Source organism: Seriola lalandi, unplaced genomic scaffold, assembly GCF_002814215.2.
Source record: "Seriola lalandi dorsalis isolate HSWRI2012SDOR001 ecotype SW California unplaced genomic scaffold, Sedor1 jcf7180002054861, whole genome shotgun sequence".
In the NCBI taxonomy this organism is placed as follows: domain Eukaryota; kingdom Metazoa; phylum Chordata; class Actinopteri; order Carangiformes; family Carangidae; genus Seriola; species Seriola lalandi.
The window spans coordinates 4,290,183-4,313,897 of record NW_019525414.1 but is presented as its reverse complement, the minus strand read 5'-3'; the positions used below and the strand labels follow the sequence as shown (position 1 = coordinate 4,313,897).

The 23,715-nt window shown below is 42.8% G+C and overlaps 1 protein-coding gene across 1 annotated transcript in view; it reads right to left on the bottom strand.

Moving 5' to 3' along the window:
- Nucleotides 1–23,312, bottom strand: part of kcnc4 (potassium voltage-gated channel, Shaw-related subfamily, member 4) — a 26,281-nt gene extending 2,969 nt beyond the window's left edge. Inside the window, exons 1-3 of the mRNA XM_023427333.2 lie at nucleotides 22,009–23,312; nucleotides 5,585–6,521; nucleotides 4,581–4,757 (exon numbers count right to left, since the gene is read on the bottom strand). Of these exons, the coding sequence (XP_023283101.1) occupies nucleotides 4,581–4,757; nucleotides 5,585–6,521; nucleotides 22,009–22,623 (1,729 nt within the window). The 5' untranslated portion in view covers nucleotides 22,624–23,312. The remainder of the gene's footprint in view (nucleotides 1–4,580; nucleotides 4,758–5,584; nucleotides 6,522–22,008) is intronic.
- Between the last annotated feature and the right edge of the window lie 403 nt (nucleotides 23,313–23,715).

The window sequence follows — 23,715 nt, the reverse complement described above, 5'->3', positions numbered from 1 at the left end:
CCTCACAGACCTACAGATCTAAACTTCAGATGCCAGCAGGACACTTCACTTTGACCACCCATCTTGTCAATGGAAACCTCGAGGTGGCAATCATCCAGGAACAGGGAGGGCTCAGCAGCCTTTTCTCTGCGCGCCTGTATATCCGCCTGCTGCCTCCTTCTCGCAGCACTCGAGCGGTTTGCCACACCGTCACGCACTCGTCACGAGGAAACCGAGCTGGCAGTTGTCACATCACAGAGACAATGAGCTTACAGCGAAGTGCTTTCGAGCGGGACAGTGTTTGCTTTTGTATGTATAAATTGTGACAGTAAGTGCTAACACTGTCACAGACTCCCTGTGACGACCTTAATCACCTCAAATCCACCAGCATTTTGTTCCCACTTCAGGTCGGGCGACCATTTCCTGTCACTGATAACAATCTGAGCATCTTCAGACCTGCTGCAGCCATTTGTCCTTTTCTCTGTTTCCTGCCATACTGCTCTGGTGAAATATTATTCATACCTTATATCCTGTAACCCGGGAATTAACCTAACTCCATCCCCTATGGGCATAGCTCTGAAGAGCAGAACCTCGCTGCCCTAATCTATCTCCATCCAGCTCAAAATGGCTGCAGATACAAAGGCAGCCTTTTGCTTGTCAGGCAAAAACAAATTTGAATTCTGCCGCAACAGTTTTTAACATTGTTAGGAAACAGTGAAAAGTCCACTTGAACCCTTTTTGCAGGTAATGTGCACTAAAATGTGTTGTGTATGTGTGATATTCTCCTGTAATAGACTGGGATGTCATTATCCACATACTCACCAGATACAGAGCTCAAGATTAAATTACCCCCTCCTCTCTCTTCCAAAGATTAGTTTTGAGGTGTTCTGGCTTTGCTCAGCTTTCCATTGTTTTTGTCTCTGCGATCAGGAGAAAGCTCGCATGGCGGTCTCATGAGCTGACCAGAGCATTTAGTGTATTATTAGAGACCTCAGCGTGAAAGCCGGCTGGAGTCGGTTTGTGTTTCTCTATGCGTATGTCTTTCCCACCGTGGCTGTGAGGCTGTAAATTTTACATCGACAGCTGATTTCCTCCCCTGAGCAAAACTGCATGTCCATAACCGCCCCGTCTTTTCATTCATTCGGCAGATATAACTGAGGTTGTGTGATTTTGTTTTTCCATTAGCGTGTGACAACATGCCATTAACCTACACCAGTCTACAACGTTCAACACATGCAGCGATTGACGAGGCTTTCAGGAAACACATTTAAATACAATTTCCTTGTAATGGACTGTCGAAGAAAAAATAAAAGCAAGGGTATATCCTCTCAAAGGAGCCGGGCTACAGTAAGTGCCCCATTTATGTAGTTGATTTTTCTTCAACAGTGATGTGCTAATGAGCTTCGCAAGAAAAATGCATCTCGGTAAAGTGCAGCTTTGCAGGAAAACACCTTCAGTGTCGGTGGGCTGTTTGCAGACGAGAGTCAGGATGTTGACTGGGTGGGATGTGTGCTCAGGATGTCAGGAATGAATCCGCGGCTGCCAAATATAGAGCCTCTTTTCACAAGGGGCTTTTGGGTACTTTGGGAGGCTCAGATGTGAGATCCAACAGCCATTCAAGCAGGGAGAGATGGCAGTCTGCAGCGGATGCCAACTGAGAGAATTAAAGGAACATCGCCTTCGTCTTTGTGCCCATGTTACCTGTTCCGGACAGCTGTTTTAAGTAACCACAAAAATGCGCCGCTAAATGTAGAACTCACTGAGAGTCTGTTGTTAAAGGTGTATCGATGCAATCACAAGATGACTGAGTGAATCAAATTTACAATACAACAATACAAATGCTTGCACTTGAACCCTGAGATGAACCACAGTGTTGGTCAAGGCAGGGCACTGAAGTCACGCTTGTATTGGCCGATTAGCTCTGGCCCTGTGCTTTATATTCTTTACAAACACTGGCTGATTCACAGCTGTGTAGCTGGCAACATGCAATCATATTCATTCAGCCGTGCTTCACGGACATTATAACCTGACACTTCCTCATTGTTGTGCTCATGCCAACCATCACCACCATCCTAACCGTCTCCTTCTGTGGTACGTCATGTTGTTGATTCGACCACGAGTCATGCTCGTGTGTGGAGGACGATCTCAGCAAAATCCGCATCGCTGCTTGGATTCATTGAGCGTTCCCTCAAACAGCAGAGCCGTCTCTGACAGATCTAATTACAGAACAATTTGGCCTAAATGGTCGTTTCTTTGACTTAAACGTCTCTGACTGAACTTCTTATATTCTTGAGTATAAGGTGCTTTTGTTTACGTATTTAGTCACAACTGGTTGTTTGGCACCGACTAACTCTAAACTAGCAGCGCTCCATGAGGATGGTTATTTAAGAAAAGCTCCTTCACTGAGTGCACACAGACAGATGGATGATGCAATTAGTGCTACAAAGCTCTTCCATTGATTTCCTTTTGATCTGTCTGGTGAATAATGACAAAAAACTGCCTTTAGTCATTTGGAGGCTGCGAGAGAAATTACAGAAGTTTAGGACGGAAGTGCCTTAAGTACCAAGGAGTTTTCTCTCCTTTTCAGCAGCCAACACAAAGCTTGTTGTGGTGGGTCTATGGATAATTACACCAAGCTTTAGCCATTCTAGTGGCATGGCTTCAATGTCAATGGTTTCAATGCTTCAATGCTTATTCCATGGACTGCCATACTATTTTGTGCAGACATTCAGGATAAATCCAAATACTCCAAAACTTGTGCCATCATCAGGTCAGAACTTATCATTTGTCCAATACCAACAAAACTAATGAACATGGTAAACCTTTTACCAGCTAAACATCAGCATGTTGTTGTGCTAGCATGCTGACGTTAGCATTTAGCTCAAAGCTAACACAGTCTCACAGGCTTTAGACTCTTGGACTACAGTCAAAAAGTCACAATGATCTCCTTTCCTAACGACTTTTCCATGACCTCAATGGAAAACGTCATGAAGTCAAGGAAAGACGTGGAGAATTGATCATTTCACACTGAGCTTTTTTTCTTTTCCTTTTACAAACTTTATTCATAACACATGGACGATAAATCCTCCTTTCCCAACTACAAAAACAAAGCAAACAGGAATGAAATGTTGAAATAAGATAACATGAAAGAAAAATGCAAACAGAGAAAGCTGAGCCATTAAAATAATAATAAAATAGAAAAAAGGAACCAAGCAAGAAATCAGATTAAATCATATTCAGACATATTTTCCTGGCATAGGCACTTTTGACATTTCTATACAATTGTTTTGCAGAGAAAATTAATTTTTAGTGCATTCCACAATGGGAGGGGATTTAGTTAAAGGACATTTATGTATACGCTATAATAAGCTATTTTGTTATGATGATGATATTGTTAACTAGAAATTCAATATGCTTGTTCTTGAAAGACGATTCTAACTGGACAGATTTGAAAGAGAAGAAATCTGTATTCATGGATTTGGGCTTCAGTTGATCAGACAAGGATTTTCGTGAGTTTTGGATCGAGTCACAAACATAAAACAGCTGCTCCGAAGTTTCTACATTTATGTGGGTCTGCCGAGGTGAAACTACTCGCGTTAAATGTCACTGCCACAAGGAATTGTGGGACGGTATTGTCTCCTTTCCTTTTGTAAAGGAAGGTCCAGTGTTTCCTATGCTAAAGAAGATAGGAAGCATCGAAGCTCCTTTCCCCTTTCATTTAGAGAATTCAACCAGCTCTTATCTTGGCTGCTGCTGAAACACTTCAGCTCATTTCACTCAGTTAGGAACCTTCCTAAGAAAAGAGACTTTTCGACGCTTTAGTGTTTGTTAAATGAATAGCTGTTGAAGTTGAGTATGTAAGTTGATAATGCAAGATGTAATTGTATCGTATTGTATCAAAACGTATCGTATCGTATTGTACAGTGCCTCTAAAACGAAAACAGAACATTTAGTTAACACGCTTCTCAAACAGCTAACATGTTCCTTCCTCTGTCGCAACCCTGAGGCCAAATCTTAATTCTTTGCCCTTTCTGCTGGTGGAGATCTAAGAATAGCAAAATTCCCTCTCCAATTTTTATCCATCCATTCATCAAGCCTTTATTAGACAGTGGCAGTGGAGACAGACAGGAAATGCAGGGAGAGTAGGGGAATGACATGCAGCAAATTGTCCGGCTGGCCAGGAGTCAAACTGAGGACTCTCTGCTCAAGGCATTTGATCCCATGTGGTACGCAGCCTCACTATTCAGCTATCAGGTCACTCTCTGGTTGTAGTTTTAGCATACAGAAGTGAGAGTGGTATCGATTTTGTTGCCTAACGCTCAGCAAATTAGCAAATAAGTGTACATGTGAGCTAAGATAGAAACTAGTTGCATGTGGCCGAATCCTGGTCTTGACTAATAGAATTTACTTGAATTTGTTGATACACAAGACGAGGAAACACAAAAATAGTTGGTGACCTGCAGAAACAACTTTGAAATTTTCTCATTGAGGTAAAAACGAAACTTCAGAACAGCTACAATGCAGCGAGCGCTGTACAGTACAAAGTGAATCAAACAGTAAACGTGAATATTCAGGCGCATACCGACATGTATGCAACCTACCTGTATGGACACTGGGGTCTCCAGAGGTTAGGAGGAAGCAGGTGGCCTCTTTCTTAGCCTTGTCTCGCCCTCGGGTGCACCGCAGGGACCACTTTTCACTGGGGGACAGCGGCTGGGTCAGGCTGCAGCCTTCCTCCTCTGAAAGGGCCACATTTGCATCTCCATTCTGTTTGGAATCTGACAGGACGACAAAAACACACGGCAACGTAAATGCCAAAGCTTTTACTGAGACTTCCCCTGAGGGCCAAGACAAAGGCAGAGGTATATTGCATAAAAATGGTATTTTTCTGTGATGAAATCCAATTTGACTGAGATGTTATAAGGTATAATTTGATCTTGGTGTGTCACTTTCTTTATGACTAAGCGCGGTTCATCTGTCAGGCAAACGCTGAAAAGCCTCAGGAACCGTAAGACTGGAAAAACAGTGGCCATTTATGTTACTATCAGGCACAGCACAACTCAAATATCTACAATGTGGGCTCTAGAAGATGAATGATGTGCTTAAGTGAACAGGTTGAATAAAATAATCTGTAAACAATAGGATTGGCTTAAAGAGTGAGTCCTCCAAAATTACAAAAAAAAAACATTCTCTCACTCACCTCTAGTGGCATTTACAGAAGTGTCACTCAGTACTGGAGGTGAATAGAAATGTGTTTGTGTTGTTCACAGCACAGGAAAACTAACTAACCTAAAGGTTCAAACATCTCTTTCCAGCAACAGTGTCCCCATTACTCTGATTATCCACAAAAAAAAGGTAATATATATATATATATATATATATATATCTTTTTTATATATTTATATATCTTTATATATCTTTAATATTAATATATATGTGGTGGAAAGTGATGACACAACTATGACAATGTTTCAGTCATTTTTCAAAGAGTTGAGTGAAAATAAAACAAACTCTCACAGGGCCACACGTCACAAAAGGTAAGTGAGGAAATGTTTTTTCTGTAATTTAAGAGAACTGAACCTTTATTGTTGCATAGCGGCCTGACCTGAACGGTTCCTGCTGACACTCTCTTCAGCAGCCAGCGGACACGTGTCGCTCTGCGTGCTGTCTCTGTGTGAGTTTGTTTCTGACTTCCCAAACGAGGCAGAGTCAGTCGGGGCGTCTGGGTTCGGGTTGTGCTTCTTCTTCTTTTTGGGCAGCTTCTGTTTGGCCATAGCCAGCGAGTAGTACATCCCAAAGTTATTGACGATGACGGGGACCGGCATGGCGATGGTCAGCACCCCAGCCAGCGCGCACAGCGCCCCCACCATCATGCCCAGCCACGTCTGTGGGTACATGTCTCCATAGCCCAGTGTCGTCATGGTGACCACTGCCCACCAGAAGCTGATGGGGATGTTCTTGAAGTGTGTGTGGTTGGAGCCTGTGGGGTCGTCGGGCCTCGCTCCGATGCGCTCAGCGTAGTAAATCATGGTGGCGAAGATGAGTACACCCAGGGCCAAGAAGATGATGAGCAGGAGGAATTCATTGACACTGGCCTTCAGCGTGTGGCCCAACACGCGCAGGCCGACAAAGTGCCGCGTCAGCTTGAAGATCCGGAGGATCCGAACAAACCGCACCACTCGGAGGAAGCCGAGCACGTCATTGGCAGCTTTAGATGACAGTCCGCTCAGACCCATCTCCAGGTAGAACGGCAGAATGGCCACAAAGTCAATGATGTTGAGCGTGTTCTTGATGAAGACCACCTTGTCTGGGCAGCAGACGATGCGCACCAGGAATTCAAATGTGAACCAGATCACACAGATGCCCTCCACCAGGGTGAGGATGGGCTTGGTCACCATCTCCCTCCTCTGCACTTGGTGTGTGACGTTGCCCACGACAACCTGCTCCGTCCGGTTCTGCAGTTCATTGAAGGCTTCATGGGTCTCCAGGCAGAAGGTGGTGATGGACACCAGGATGAAGAAAAGGGAGGCGAATGCAACACCCTGGACGAGACAAGGTGAAAACAGTTAGTCACTGACAATCAGCACCATGTTGTATCTTCCCACAGCTAATAAGTAATCAACACTGAGTTCATCATACTTTCAAGTCTTGTGTGATGCAAGAGCTCCCTTTAAAAGCCCGTGTCTGTAAGATGTGGATTACATTATAGAAATTATTTTATCTGCAAACTTTACAGTATCACCAATAAAAAGACACGGGTGCCAATCAAGCCTGTGAAGCGAGCGGCGGTGGCAGTGAGTGTCAGGTGATTGACAGTAAGCAAAGACTGAAATAATGAACACACTGATATGAGACCACTTAACGCAGGCACAAATAAACATGGTAAGACACGGACTTTGACAACACCAAAGAAAGAATCTAAGTGTGTTGTGATGGATCGCTGTTTGCGAAGCTCAGCATGTGAAAGGATACGAGGATGGATGGCAGCATCCTTTCAGTTCAGCAATTAAAGGTCATATCAAGTTCGACTTTTAGATGCTGCTGTTTGGTTTTGAAAAACTAAATATAAAGATGCAAAAAGGCACCACAGTAAAAAAAAAAAAAAAAAGTCAAATTAAAGTCATAAAATCACAAGTCCACAGGAGAGCCAGGACAATGTTCCCAGAAAAATACAGACCAATTTCAAACCAATTACTCTCATGAACACACAGACTGAATCATACTGAGAGAGAACGTGCTTCCATTATCATGAGCCCTGCCAGTCACAGACACCAGGGGGCGCTCACATGGCGCCAAAACAGTGTGGACTGAAGGCGTGAGCTGAACAGCCATGAGGCCGCTGTGCCAGTGGTCTTTCAAATATATCAGGAAGGAGGTTTTTGGTTAATCTGGCCGCAGCATGTGACACAAAGCCAGAGCCTGATTGCGAGAGGAGGAGAGGGGAGAGAAAAGAGCGAGTAGCAGGGGATATGGAGGGAGAGAGTCTGGACAATGAGCTGAGTCATGAAAGACCAACAGTATATTCACCTGCCCTGGTGTCAGCTATATCACACGGTTCAGCGAACATCTCTTTTGCTGTCAGTGTTGCCATTAATGCAAATACAATATCATAATAATACAAATCATTTATTGAAAATACAAATCCGAACAAAATTGCGATTGACGTTGAACCACTTTCATAGTTGATGGGAGGTAAACCGAATGATGAGGCTGCATAGCGCTCACTTGATCCAGCACAATGGCTGTGCCTGTCTGTGTGTGTGTTAACATTGTGTGCTTACTCATACCCGATCTGTCTTTATTGTTTACTAAAGCCTGGACAAATTGTAATGCCTCTCCAACCTTTCTAATCTTCCAGCTGGATAAATATGTACCTGGGCCTTGCATGCACTTAGCCATTTTTTCTCCCTCCGGGGGCCTCTCACATATCAGTCAGCTTTATAGTGTTTGGGTCTATGATTAGAAAAAAACAAATAAAGCATGCAATGTCCAAGGGGGGCACTAATTCACAGTAGACACAAACAAAATAAATAAGACCTGGGCCGTTTTATGGAGTTTAGTGAGTTGGTAGAAGAAAAACTGGCTGCTTGCAGTTTATCTTCAAAACAGCAAAAACTGAGACGCTTCACACGTAAAGATACAATACCTGTCTCTTCATATCTCTATTTGGCCCCCCACATAATGTGCAGCTTTCTACCATGACAACCACTCTTCAGCTTCGTCCCTGCAGAGCTCTGAGGCACTCGCAGCTCTGTTCCCCTGAGCAGACAGCGACCGAGCCGCAGGACAAGAGGGAAGGCCGCGAAGCCTCAACCCTTCCCCCGGGAGGAGATCTGAATCCCCCCTGTTGCATGGAGACGGTTTCCCTGAACATCACCAGGGTTAACGGCACAGTGTGTGAGTGTGTTACAGGACCGAGTCACGAGATGCATCACAATGGGACAAACAGCATAAATGCAAAAACTTAATCACATGGGCGAATTAGCAACTGATGAAGCACATTTCAGAGGCAAAAGCTGGGGAACCATGTAAAGAATTTTATGACTCATTTCTAACAAAATCAATATCCTTCACTAGTGGAACTTAGAAATTGCAGCTGTTAATCAATAATCCATTTTCTCCTTTAAAAGTGTAAAAACAAGTTATCTTTTTGTATTTTTCTGATACAGACTGATTTTTTTTTTCCTTTCCTCTGAAAAATTGTATTTGATTAATACTGAATTTGTTTGAACGGCAAAACTTAATTAAGTACTAATTTCCATGCTTTCACAGTTTCTCTAACAAAAGCACACAGATAGATACAAAATGTGTTTTTCTTTGTGTCCCCTCATCCGTGATTTCCTGTTGGAAATCTCTCCAGACAAAGGAGCCAGACATTCAGTCAGCGCCAAATAATTAAGGTTGTCCAAACCGAGCGGGTTCAGCCTCTGATGCAGAACCTCACTGAGTCTATTTCCAACGTCACTTAATAATCTTCCTGTTATGATGGGATCACACCCGCTTCGACGGCGGCGACGTGTAGATGTTCCTAACCGTGAACCGTGAATACTCAGCACTCATGGGTCGGACTGCACCCATCTCCAAAAACCAGCCTTCATTCTGATGTCAACAACACACCTGAGAAGTTTCCTGACCGTATCCTGCAGGTTGTGACGCTCTCGCAGTGACATCTGTCCACATACACCCACCCACACACACCCACACACACACACACCCACACACAGACTCACAAAGTGAAAACAATACCAGCCAATACCAATACTGTCACAGCTTGTAAAAATGGGCCCAGGTTTCATCAATCCTCTGTGGACTTCCAGGTTCCTCTGTGGATTCTTCACTTGCTGAGCCACAGGCCTGAATAATGAGCTCTAACCTCAGTGATGCAGTTCAGTGTAAACATCTGAGGGAGAGCTGTTATAGAAGGACAGCTGCCACTAGATTACTGGTCAGAAATACCAGTAATCAATCAGTAATCTATGCAGGATCATTGATAACAGGGGCTTGGAAATTTCTGACATCGGTGCTGCTATGTTCCGATACTATACCAGCACGTGTTTGCTAGCTTCCTCAGCTGAAACCAAGACCACTTTTTTCATATTTAACACTATAGCTTAACTTCTAAAAAAGCATCACTGTAAAATGTTACTTATTTAACTTTGCTGAAATTCCCACTTTCACTTCTAGCTCTGTTGCGGAGAGTGGAGACAACTGCCACCAGTCACTTTTCCTCACCTGCCAGCAACAAGCCACATGTAGAGGGCGTAACATGTGAGGTGTTTGTGACAGCGTCCCTTAACCTGGAAAACAGTCCATAGGTTGAACTTATTGCAGTCATGTCCCCTATACGTCAAATCTGCCCAAATACAGTAGAAAATTAACAAAAGGATTCAAGATGTATAAAATCAAAGAATAAGCTTCTTCCTCCCACATTCATCCCCTTCCTCACATCCTCATTTCGTGAAACCTTTAATCACACACAGTTGTGGCATTGTCAACGGAAAAATGTCAGCACATGTCGTACGGATCATCACAGTATAGGAAACACGACCAAAGGCAATGCTTTTGTTTACTATCGCTCATCTGCTTCATAATGAAATTCAATGCGGTACAAGATGACCAAACAATGCATTTCTTTTTCATGCTAATGATGCCTGGAAGCACGTTCCACTTCTGTCCAGCATTAAAAACTTTATGACCTATAAACAGTTGACATTTGAATTTGTTCAATTATTTACTGCCCTGTAGATTCTTGATCAGTTTGATTACTAGGGGACCGCGACTGACACATTTACTAAGCACCAAATATGTATTAGGTGGTTCTCAGACGTGTTTGCCTATGAAAAGGACACGAGCGATCACTCTGGTTATGTTTACTCAGCCTGAATTTACCACACTGTGTCTGTGTGTATGAACGCACATCTATAAGCAAATTCAATGATGGAGCAAAAGCAGGTTCAGAAGCCTCAAGAAATGTTTCCAAAACTAAATGTCTTTTCTCTTATTAAATCCTTGCTTGCCACATGGGTTCTAACTGAATATGAGCGTGATTCATAATCAGTCATGTCTATGAATCGGTCTCATACACCGATCCACGATGAAAGAAAAGGCGAGGAGACCGACAAACCAGCAGCCACTAAATAAAACATGAGTCCCGCTTCTGTTCAGATGCTTGTGATGATTCTCTCGGCCCCTGACAGAATTCAGTTTACTGAAATGCCAAACGGTTTATCCCTGGACTAAACAGAGCTGGGAATCTGCAGCCGCGGGGGGGAGGCACCTCTGCAGGGGAGGTGCTGGAGGTCCTGGCACACACGAAGACAATTTGCTCTGCTCATAAAAAGGCTCAACCTGAAAGTCTAACAATAACATGAAACAGCCTGACCTCACACCTGTGTGTGTGTGTGTGTGTGTGTGTGTGTGTGTGTGTGTGTGTGTGTGTGTGTGTGTGTGTGTGTGAGTATGTGTGTGTGTGTGTGCCACTCTGCTTGCTGAGAGGATTTTTTTTTGGGGGGGTTTGTGAAGTGTTTGTCTCTCTGGCTGTTTGTACTTTCATTATTCGCCTGAGTCCATCTCTGCTAGTCTTGTTCAATAAATCTGGCAGCATTTGCACGTGTCCGTGCGGTTTATTTAAGGCCTGACACAAAGGGAGATTACAATATCATGTTTACAGCTCAGTAGTGGAAACTTTAAAACGCAGACACACAGTGGCTGGGGCGATTACCATAATGTGTCTTTGCCACCACAGAGCGTTTCCATGTCGGTCTGCTGAGCCTGCTGTGTTATACAAGCAAGACTCATTACGGGGTCAAATGAATGTTAACACAGAGCTTTTATTTCTCATTTCCGGGGCATGTAAATGTAGCTTCACCAATCTTCCCGAGGGTTAAAGCCGATACAGACGCCATATAACATTATTTATATAACTAGCGCTTTATTTGTATTCTCTGTGTCTTTTCTGTGTCTCTGTCCTGTTTCCTCTTCGCTCTGTTCCTGTGCTGCTGTAATGGTAGATTTCCCTACTGGGGATCAATAAAGTAATAGCTTAGATTTTCTTATATTAAAGTAACTGCACTGTTGTGGAATACGTACATTGTATCATTTTAGTGTTTCCATTTTATGTTGTTCCACTAAAAGTCAGAAGATAGACAGAATAGAATATTTCTGAGGAATCTGATAATCAGACAGATTTGCCACTTTTTCCTCATTTCACTTCTAATTTAATCGAGGAACAAATTGTAGATATGGATGGTGATTCACTTGGACTCAATAATGGAATGATTAGATTCTGGTGGTCAAAGGTCACAAAGGACAAACTGATTAGACTTTGGAGGCTAAAGGTCAGAGGATGATGACTTCAGAAAACACTTTTCAGCCATTACTCAAGACTTCACACAGCAAAATTTCAACTAAATTTCATACAAATGGTTAATATTTTATATGATTCTTGATGAACAGGGATGTAACCTGAAACTAGTTGTGGAGGCATACCAGTGTGAGGCGGTAATTCTAGTTTAGCTCTGTTTTTCGTCTCCACCAAGTCCTTGGGGAAACATTTGGCTCTTTAGCTGCTTAATGCTCCACTATGTTCACTAGCTCATCACTAACTGCGTCTGTCTGCTGTTTGGTGCTCAGCAGGTAATGTACAATGGGTTTATCAGAGCTTTTTCACTGAAAACAGCTGCCTGCTGCAGCTAGAAATTAGACCATGAGAGCAGTGAGAGTGAACTGATGGCAATGAGCTAAAAGATGCTCAGAAGCTCCGAAGTGCTGAGGAGAAAAGCAGGGTTGGTAATTATCAGAGGAGGAGGAAGTACACAGCTTCATTACTGGAGTTAAACTACAGACCCTCTCGGTCAAACATGACTCCAATACAAGTGAAAGTTCTTCAGTCAGATTTTTACTTGAGTTAAAGTTAAAGTACTGGAGTACTTGATTTTAAAAACATTGTTGTACACATTTACAGAACCTAATGACTCTGAAACAACCCACTGACTGACTGACTGACTGACTGACTGTAAAACCTGTAGAATAAAGAGCTTGTAGGATGCGAGTCAAAGTCTGTAGAAATGTAAACACAGCAAACATTTCAAACTAGATGAATCTTTCTTTATTTCTAAAGCTTCAAACACAGACCTCAGATCAGACGATGGTCTCTGGTGAAGAATCTTCTGCCTCATCTTTATCTAACGCCGCCATCGTTAGGACGCTGACAGGTTCAAACATGACTGACAGTGGAGGAGTTGGCTGTGATGGATTTTTCTCCTGTGATGAACACAGTGTATGGTCTATCACATTTTCAAAATGAAAGAAAATTAATTCCTCTGACTAAAAGCTCTGCTTCAAAGTAAGAATACTTCATAGAAATCTAGTGGAGTCAAAAGTTCAATATTTGTTAGATATTTGTAAAAAAAATAAGAGTAAAATACAGATAATTGAAAAATCTACTTTTGTACAGTACTCAAGTAAATGTATTTTGTTACTGTCCACCCCTGGTGTCACTGTGAGCAACATATGTACAGTCATTTCATCCATTGTTGATATAAAAATACTGATTCAAGCTTTTCAATAAAAAGATCCAATAAATCTTGAATTGTGTGAAGGATGATACAGATAATATAAAATTCTCTGAGCACTGTAATGAAGCCTTTGATGATATGTAATGCCACTGGTGCCAAAAAGACATCAATTCAAGGTCGTCTGGCGTCAGTGTGTAGACAGAGCAGAGCACCCCGAGGGGACGGCCGCCCCGGTCCCAGCTGGGAAAAATCCGAGCAGGAGGGAGCATGGCAGGCGGCTCAACAGGCAAGAGGCTGTGTGTCGGTGAGCAGCAGCTGGGGAGTCCCATCGCAGCTATCACCTCCAGCTGTTCAGCATCACACCCTGTTACTAACACAGACTCGTCATACGCAATAACCAAAACAACAAGCCTTGTGAGCAGTCAGCAGCTGCAAAGCCGAGGAAGAGCAGCTTCTGCTGATTTTTTTCTTAGAATTCATGTCACACCAATTCATGTCCGGGAGTCAACACACCTGAGGACAGAGGAGAAATAATGTCCACGACTCAGCCCGTCAGCTGTGCTTCTCCTGGGGAACCGCATCACAGATTAATGCGACCACAGACATTATCAAAATATTAGAGAAGGTCTCAGACAAAAGTTCTAACTCTTGACTCCCTGCTATTGAGGGGCAGGGAGTCATTTCTACCTTTGATCAACCTTCATCATAAATCATTGAATTACAGCAGGGCCGGGACACTGGTAAATCCAAGAACCACCACTTACGACATAAAAGATCAGTGGTGAAGACCTTCCTGCACCGAGAAGAACATCTTGACAATGCAGAGGAGGATAGAGGAAGGGGGAGTGTCCGGTAAAAGGAGCAGATAATGAGAATCCTTAAGACCAGGACACACACTGCTACATCCACCAGAAACAGCGGAGTGGGACACCTTTCAGTCACTCTAAAAGGTCTCCGGGTGGAAACGTCACATTGCTGCTTTTGGCGTGTGTTTTGGGGCGTGTCTGCAGGCTGAGCGTCGGCAGGAAAACAAGAGGAAGACTAAACAAACTTTCACTGCAGCGTCATAAAGCCGTTCTTTAATTTCATTTGATAGGCATTAAAAACAGGAATTTTCAAAAGACTTGATGAATGAACGATGAATCATTCGATCAACACTTGAATTAAAAATAGATTTACAAAACAGTATAAAAGTATGATTAAATAAACCATTTAGAAAACCATTTAGAAATACATTATTAATTCATGAATGAATGATAGAATTCGAAAAACTATGTGAAAGTCCAGAGTGTCACTGAAAGACTAAATGGAGAGGCTAAATGACTCAGCTAATTGATTAGCTAATAGGAAAAGGAAAAGCAGCTGGAAAAGGGCAGATGAAGAGGGGATCCAGGTGTATTCTCATTTTTAAAATACCTTTTCAAAGAGTTAAATTAATTATATCATTTAGATGCTGATGTGGTTCTCACAGCTCAACAGCTGTATCTGCCCATGACAAGTGTGGAGGACCAGGGATGTCACAGGAAAAGTAATAAAGCATTTCCTTCATTTCATATTTTGATTGGCATTAAAAATAGAAATTGTGAAGAGAATTTATAAGTAATCGATTAATCCCTCAATAAATACTTAAGATTCAAAAATGGACTTACAAAAATCAAATACACCATTTTTTAAATACATTCATTATTTCATTAATGAATCATTTTCTCACCAGCAGACAGAGGTTATACAACCACCTGTTATTACATGACCAAAGCAAACCTGGAGCTGCTGAGGTTTAAGTGTCTGCTGGTGTCTAAGTGCCGTTGAAATTCAAACAAGTGGAAAGTTTTGTCTGCAAACAAAGTGCCGGCCAGAAGGTCGAGCCAGAAATCTCAGCGTGTGGAAAAATAACCATTGAATATTCAGCACTGTTCATCAAACCCTTTAAAACCTCTTCAGATTGTAGCCAGTAAAAATACTGACTGCACATCTGTGACAGATGTATAAAATGTGTGGTTAGTTAAACGGGACATCTATCCCAGCTGAATAAAAATATGCTTTAAGGAATCCTTGTTTTGGAACAATGTTTTTTGACTGTTGTTGTTTCAGTTAAAGGTTTCTACTTCACATGGTTTATTTTATGAAGGAAAAATCTAAACTTTTCCGTCTGAACGGCTTTTAATAAGGGAAAATCACATTGGCAAAAAAATTCCAGTTAAGTTGCAGCTCAAACACCAACAATCCACATCGCTAATAATTGCTCTTTGGTTTGTGTGGAAGAAAGAAGATATTTTCACTAACACTATATTTATTGTTTGTTTCTTGGTTTTTTTTAATGGTCTGCAAAACAAAGTCTGCAACTCCTTTCAGACTTATTGTTGCATCTGCAGAACTCGCAGCAACACGGCCGATCTATTTTCAGCAAACAGCTCAGAACTGAGCAGAATAAACAGCCAACATAATCACGCAGGATTACATCCCTCTTTCGCTGAGAACTCGGTGTTATAAAAGTCTCCTTAACGAGGCTGTGCTGCTTTGATGCTGTGTGAAAAATCAGATCCTGTGTTTCATTCACAGAGCGGCAGAGAAAGGTGTCAGCGCTGTGAAAGCTGGGCCCAGAGGAGTACGAGGTTCAGCTCAAAACACTCCTTTATTATTTATCAGCTGGGTGTCACACTGACACTAAATGTGAGGTGTGAGGATATGTTTCATAATTAGCAATAATCAAAGCAACTTATTGAAAAGATATTGACTAATATTTTATAAGTAAATGTTGAATGTTGATCATCTCAGCCTGACAAACAGAAGTGAGGTTTTGATGAAGATGTGGTGACATTATTATAATTTAAGAAGTGAACACATTTATATAATTCCCTGATCACACCCATCCGATATTAAAATCTTACAGACATATCAATATCAGTAAAATCTTGGTCCAAAATATATGAATCAAATCTTTATAAATAACAATTCAACAAGATATAAATGTCTGTGATCCCCTCACTATAACAATAAACTGCCTCATCCAAATTCATCCCAACTTTAATGTATATATCAATCAATAAAACATGTATCAGAGCAAAATTAATAGAAAAAGAAAACTTTATATTGCCAGATAAATTGGTTATTGGACATTTATACTCCAGATAAGACATATCAGCCCTAAAGAATCCCACATCAGTCAATCCCTTGGTCTCATAACAAAGACAAATTGATTCCTTCCTCTATGTGGGAGAAAATACGCTTCTCTTTTCTGTGGGAAACAGCTTTAATTGCTCACCACTGATAACAAGCTGCAGCCCATAACCACAGCGGTGATTAATTACACGCAGCTGGGCCGGGGAATTAATGAAATATTGCATTAGGGAGGATTGAACAGAGTGATGTGTTCTGAGTTTAATGTTAATGTCAAGTCTAATTGTCACGTGTAAGGAAACTGAGATACTATCTATAGTAATACTACTGAAGCAATCGCTTCAACAAACTGGGATCAAAGTGAAAGCATCACGATGAGGATAATGTTCTGACTTTCAGCTTTAAAGTTGTTTGAGTGTGTTTACGTCCTTATTTGATGGACAGAAGAAACTGCAGCTCTTTTAATACTGTCAAATTTAGGACGCTGCAGCAGGTCCGTCATCCGAAATAAGCTGACAAGATTTCTTTAGGCTAGACATGAAAACCCTCTAAAAAATTAAGAAATGAAAATAGCTGGAGAACAGATTTGTCAGGTCAACTTGGTAAAGCATCACCGGGTGAGATACTAGTGTGTTAATGTCTACAGTCATAAGGATCATCCAGTTGTTGACACCAAAGAATATATGGACAAATGTTAATCATGATGACTTAATAGTAAAATGATGCTCTCATCCTGTTACTTTGTGTCTGTATAACAGGAGTCTACAGCCTTGCTAGGATCTCTGCAATTAGGCACAGCAGTGCGTTGAGTTAAATGTTTACATCCACTTTTTTTTTTAACTTTTTTTTTGGCCCTTTTTGTCTTTACGGTGATGAGGACAGAGACAGAGAGACAGGAAAGTTAGGGAAGAGAGAGAGGGGATGACATGCAGCAAAGGGCCTGAGTCAGATCTGAACCCGGGCCACTGAGGACTGAGGGTCAATGGTGCGCTACCAGGACAGCCACCGGGCAGCCCCAACATCCACATATTAACATACCTACAATGAAAATGCTAACATGCTAATGCTTAGAAAGTATAATGTTTGCCATGTTCACCATCTTAGTTTAGTGTGTTAGCATGCTAACATTCACTAACTCTCACTAAACATAGAGCGGAAAGGAGGATTGTGGGAATGTCATGAGGATTGCAGGTCATAGAAAAATAGTGGACAAACCTGATTCACCACCTCGTGGTTTTCTGCCTCCGCCACTCAGACTATTTTCAGGGTACATCCCTGTTTATCCAGAGGAGTGTGAAGTTTTGTCATAATAGCTGTGTGATGTCTAGGTAATGGCTAAAAAGTGTTTTGTGTGTGACCTTTGACCTTTGACCAACAAAGTCTAATCAGTACATCCTTCAGTCCAAGTAAACATTTATGCCAAATTTGAAGAAATTCCCTCAAGGCCTTACAGAGATTTTGCGTTCACAAGGCCAAAACCACGATTTGTGAGGTCACCATGACCTTTGACCTTTGACCACCATAGCCTTATGAGTTTGTCCTTGAGTCCAAGTGAATGATTTGAAAGGATTCCCTTGAGTAGTTCTCATGATATCACGTTCACAAGGCCAAAATCATGTTTTGTGAGGTCACCACGACTTTGACCTTTGACCACCAAAATCTAATCAGTTCACCCTTCAGTCCAAGCCGGTCGTCTCTGAGATATCGTGTCCACGAGAATGGGACGGACGGACGGATGGACGGATAACCTGAAAACAATATGCCTCTGTCACCGGTGCGGAGGCGTAATAAAAATCTGAAGATGGATTTGGGGGAAAAGCAAAGAAATCACCAGAGTTTATTACAATTCATCCTGAATTAATTTCTGCAACAAAGTTCATGGCAAAGTCAACAGCTGTTGAGACGCTCAACTAAAAAATTAAAATGCCAACTTCATGGTAGCACTGGAGAGGATTCACCCTCTGGGCACCGTTAAAATCCGTACAAATCTGGGTGGCCATCCATCTGACAATTTGTTGAGATATTTCAGTCTGGACCGAAGTGGCAGATCAACAGACGTTGTCATCTGTACAGCCATGTTGTTAGCATGATTAGAACAACATGCTAATATTCATAGTGTTCATCTGATGTGGACTCTTTAAACTCATTCTCACTGTTCCATTTGTGTGATGGAGCACAGAGCCATTACTGTTTTATCCCCCTCTGACTGCACTGTATGTCGAAGCTGTTACTCTCACAGAGCTGCTCCTCCAGTCTTGGTTGTTCCTGAACAGGATGTGGCTTAAATGATGGACAGATTGACTTCCCTCTGGCTTTTAAGAATCACATTACCTGAGATGAGCTCAGAAGCTCTTTGAAACAAAAAGAGCCATCAAGGTAACATGAATCCTTCAAACTGCTCTCCGCATCCATCCACAGCGCACACGGAACAAACATACGAACATGAATCGGCTGCAGAGGAAATGGATAAAGAACATTACGCCTTTGTCAATACGCATCCGCCTTCACTCATTCTCACCACATCCACATCCAGGCAGACTCACATCTACGCTGCCGTTTTTCCAGAGAACTTCACAAATCCAAATCAATTCATTTACAAATATTGTGAGAGTGGTGAGAGACAGACGTGATTAAGTGGCAGGCACAGCGCGGGTCATCTTCAGATGGCACCTACGCAGTGGCAGCTGTGACTCAGACATGTCGGCTGTTCTACTGTGACAGCCTCAAATGCCACCTGGACAAGAAGCTAAAATAAACACTATTTGTAATGTGACCGACATGCAAAAAGAACATTATACTTGTGCAACACTGTGAGAGTCTGTGAATAGACCATTGAACTCCACGAGCGGGCAAACAGAGATTAGAGTGAGCATCAGCCTCTCTCTGTCTGAACTAAATGCATTTTTCTTTGTGATTGATGAGAGCCCGACAACTCCTGCTGTAGTGACACTCGATACTTGCTTTCAGGTTTACGCCACTAAACGCTCTGCTTTTGTTGCTGAGCCATTAGCAATAGCATATATACTTTCAAAAGCTTACAACAGGATGACATCCCCTGTGGGAGTAATGAAAGCAAAATGATTTTTAGCAACATTTATTGTATCTCTAAAACAAACAGTACGAGTGTATGTTGCTCATCAAGATATCTTAGGACACTGAAGCTGTGACATGGTGTCGATCTTTGCAGGAAATATTATTCACAAATGAGGAGAAACACAGCAGCAAGTGCAGCACCAACATTGTAAAACGGGAGACATCAATTAACTTTCTTAACATTGTTTTAATGGATTATTAGTTTGTTTTTCTTGCCTATATGCGCATGTATACTCTCCTCTTCTAAATTAATATACAGCGTGATTTACTCCTGCAGCCTTTCAAGCACTCGTGCTGTGAGCACCTTCGAGTGTAAACCTTGAACAGGATGTGTGGGAACACTTCACCAGCTCTGTATTTCGGTCATGAAACTGCATTTTCTCTATTTTCAGTATTTCGAACAAGCGAAAACTGCCCGTCACATTATTGAACAGTCTGCTGTACCTGTGGAGGTAAATAGATAAATGTGTCATCTTTTGTAATATGTAATATGTTATTAAAAACAAAACATATGTGTGAAGTCACAACGGAGAAGTTGGATCCTGGAGACTGCAGAGCTTTTTCCAACAACTCATAAACATGAATAACATGGTTTTATCTGTGTCATACAACGACATGATTACAACAATGAACATGGTTTTGCACTCATGGCATGTTTCAGAAGTTCACTGAAGAAAAAACAGGGCTGAAACAATCAGTTGATTAATTGAACAGAACAGAAATGTAATACTATTTTGAAAATCAAATGCGAAAAAAAATACTAAAGATTCTCTGGTTCCAGCTTCAAATTGAGAATTTGTCATATATGATGAAGATTTTATAGACAAAGCAGTTAATCAGGGCTGCATTTGACAGATCAGTTGAAAACAATAGTTATTTGTAGCCCTAATTCATACGCTCTGTGTGCTCCGTTACCAGTTTATTAGGTACACCTAGCTAAAACCGATGCAGTCTAATCCAACAGTCCTGCAATAAATCCTCCGTCATCAAGGTTATAATGTTCAGTTTGTGTTGAAACTGTTTTAAAGATGCCAAGTCTGACCGTCATACACTGCTTTGCTTACTGTACTTTGTACCTTGGCACGTGACAAATAAAACTTTGTCATATATCGTATATCCTAATTTTGGATATCACCCGAGCTGTGCTTTGGTCGAGGGTTTGTAAGATTTTCCTTTTTAAATGTTGTTATAAAGTGAGCAAATTAAAGAGGATGTTGATTGTGCTCCTCTCTTGACGACGTTGTCTTTCAGTTCCTGTTTATTCCCACCAACTGTATCCACTTGCACCACTGGTCGGGCGAATGCCACGTGACTGAGTGATGAAGTTACAGTGTAACTGTAACGTTAACTGATGCGTTTCTTTAATCTAGCTAAGTTGAAAAATGGAGAGAAAGTATAAATCAGGCGGAGCGAGAGAGTGAGAAAATGTTAGTTGCATCCTGTGCTCCTCCTACACCTTATTTCTCATCTTGCTCGTCCTTCCAACACAACCTTACTGCTAGCTCTCCTAGCCTGACAGTGGCTAACGACGAGGCTGTAGATCAAAGCATGGCATGGAGGAGAGCAGAGTGACGTTTTAACAATGCGACGGGATACATACAGACATCGTTAACCTGTTAGGATCTTTTGGTTCTATGGAGGATGGTGGAATATACAGATGCACTAGACTCCAGCAGGCTGAGCAGGGGCGACAACTGGTGAGTGAAACATCCACAATTAGTCTGTACTATCTTAAACGTTGGTTATGATGAGATCAGTCAGAGTGTTAGATCATCCTGTCGTTTGACTCCACGTTTACCGCATCTCAGCACCTGTCTAGACTGTCTTCTTTGTATTTGAACAGGCCTTGAAAAGAGACCTGCCACGTCTACTTTGTGTTCATGTTATTCTGATGTAAGACAGAGCAATCATGCACACTGGGCATGCGTGAGCCGGTGTAAACAGGAAGTAGATTGTCTACTCTGCAGTTGATTGGTTGCAAGGTCAGTAATGAACTCAAAAACCTGTGTGTGTTGTGGACGGGAGGTGAAAACGTAGCAAAAGAGATGCGTTTTAAAATGAGAACGTGCTGGTGTGGACATAGCATGAGACGGTGCACCTGCCTGGCGTGTCTTGAGAGTGCACTGCCCCCCCTCTGTGTTGAGTCTAGCTTCGCCCCTGGATCATCCAGCTGTCACTTGAAACTGGTGGATCAGTGTTGCCAGGAACAAAATGTGCAGCAGCAGCAGCAGCAGCAGAGTTTATGTTTTCTGGTAGATTTTTACTACTGAATAACTAATCTGCACAGTCTCAGATCAATGTGGACACAACTGAAATCTGGATTCCAGTGCACTTAACAGGTTTGAAAAGTGTCCAGACTTGACAGCAAGATGTTGCTGTTGTTTAGTGTCTGTTAATTGTTTTATTGTTGTTTGACTGTGTCCTGTGTTGATTTTATGTTTCCATGGAGGACTGTCCACTATCCAGTACTGATACTGAGAGAATGAAATAAAGTAAATAGAAATTGTACAGACTGACTCTGGCTGACTCTTCGGATCAGTGATATATACAAATCAGGCAATTGTTTAAAACCTTGAAATGAAAAGTGTAGCTACAACGCAGACAGTTCAGATACATCAAACACGGACTTCTAGTTGTAGGCTACCTGTAGCTGCTGCAAGTTGATGAGCCTGTAGAGACACCTGTTGATGAGCACATGTGCGCCTTTTTCCCTGAATGGAAAATCACTTGCAGGCTTTTTATGGTCTCACTCTGACATATGGCCAATAACGCGCTGAGAGGAGGGAACAGCTGGTGAACTCACCCTGGCTGCTCTGGAGGAGTACGGGTCGTCAAACAGGGCCCAGAGCTTCGGCTGCCAAACTTCGCAGCAGCCCCTCGACCTATTGGGACAGTCCTCGATGCCGAACCGCCTCGGCATCTCTTTGTCGTCGTCGGTGTCCTCCGGGTCCGGCGGTTCAAATATCTCCAGGGCCTCCTCCGCGTCCCGGTGCTGGCGGTAGGTCATCCAGCAGCACGGCTCCACGTCGGTCTCGTCTATCCCCCAAAACGCCAGCTCCTCCTCGAAGAGCGGCCCGCAGACGTCTGCCGGGCAGTGGAGCTTGCCGGTCCGGTAATAGTTGAGCACGTAGGCGAAGATGCCCGGGTGTCTGTCGAAGAAGAACTCGGTGGCACTCGGGGGCGCAGCGTCCGAGTCGGAGCTGACCTGCGTGTCCGGGTCTGCCAGCCACGCCAGGCGGGTCCCCGGCAGGGTCCTAAGGGTGCTCTTGTAGGTTTCATGGCGGGTGCCGCCCACGTTGATGATAATTTTGTCCGAGTCTTCCCCTCTGGCCATCTCCTCCTTCAGACATGATTTAGACGGAGGTTTGTTGCCAGACTTGCGCCCTCGGTAAGACGAAACACACACCGAGCTTATCATTGAGAAGCAGGGAGCTTCTGGCTGTTCGCCCCTCCGTTACAAACTGTTGTCCACTCAAATATCAAATAATTAACGCAGAGTGCGCCCTCATTTCAGACCCCGGTCCTTGTAACGGTCTGTGTGGCTCATTTATCCAGGAGATGATGATCCAGACACCAAAGTGAGACGCTCAGTAAAAAAAAAAAAAAAAACACCTGTTACAAAACTCAGCCGGGTGCCGAGACAAAACGCAGGTATGTGTTTTTAAATGTCGAATAGATTTGCACAATGTGACTTAAACTGGTGCCTCCAGAGGTTGCACTTGTTTCCCGTCCATCAACACAAGCTTACTGCCAATAATAAATCAGATTATTGGTTAATTACACGCGGTAGTACAGGGCCTGCAGCGTGAACCACTGAGCCTCAAGTAACAGTCACTCCTCACCCTCTGTTAGACAAAATCGTATCCAAATTCTGCAACGCCAAAATCCACAACTGTTGCTGACAACTTTTCCCTTCTCCACACAAGACGGAAGAAGCCTGAGAAAGAAGGATCCAGCCGTACATTTAATCGAGCACGGAAAAATCCCAGCAGCTCTTCCTGCTGAACGCGCTCAGCTTGCGTGCCAGATGTGGGGTTTGTTTTCCAGCTGGGGATCTGTTGCTTCACCACAAGTAGCCTGTCTTCCCTTAGCGACACACACCCACTTGGACGGTGCGTTTAACAACAGGCTCCACAGTTTAACTCTTTGGCTGCCGGCGGGGGTTGGCGCATTATAGAACCACTCCCTCTAATTAGACCAACATGACGCGCTGATGAAGTGTCTTATCTGTGCGTGCGTGTGCATGTGCGTGTATGTGTGTGTGAGCACTAAGTGTCTCAAACCTTTAATTTATTCTGTTGTGGGCTGCTGTGTATCCAGGTCCGGGTCATCATGGGAACATGCTGACCTGCACTGCAGCAACAGCTTCAGATTTAATGAGTCATATAGAAAACATAGCAATAAGTACAAACAGCACAGATGTTCTCCGTAGTGTCGGCGACCTCTCACTCCTATTGCATGGGGTTTGTTTAGGTCGTACAGGTGCTTTTGATGTGTCTACTCCTGCATG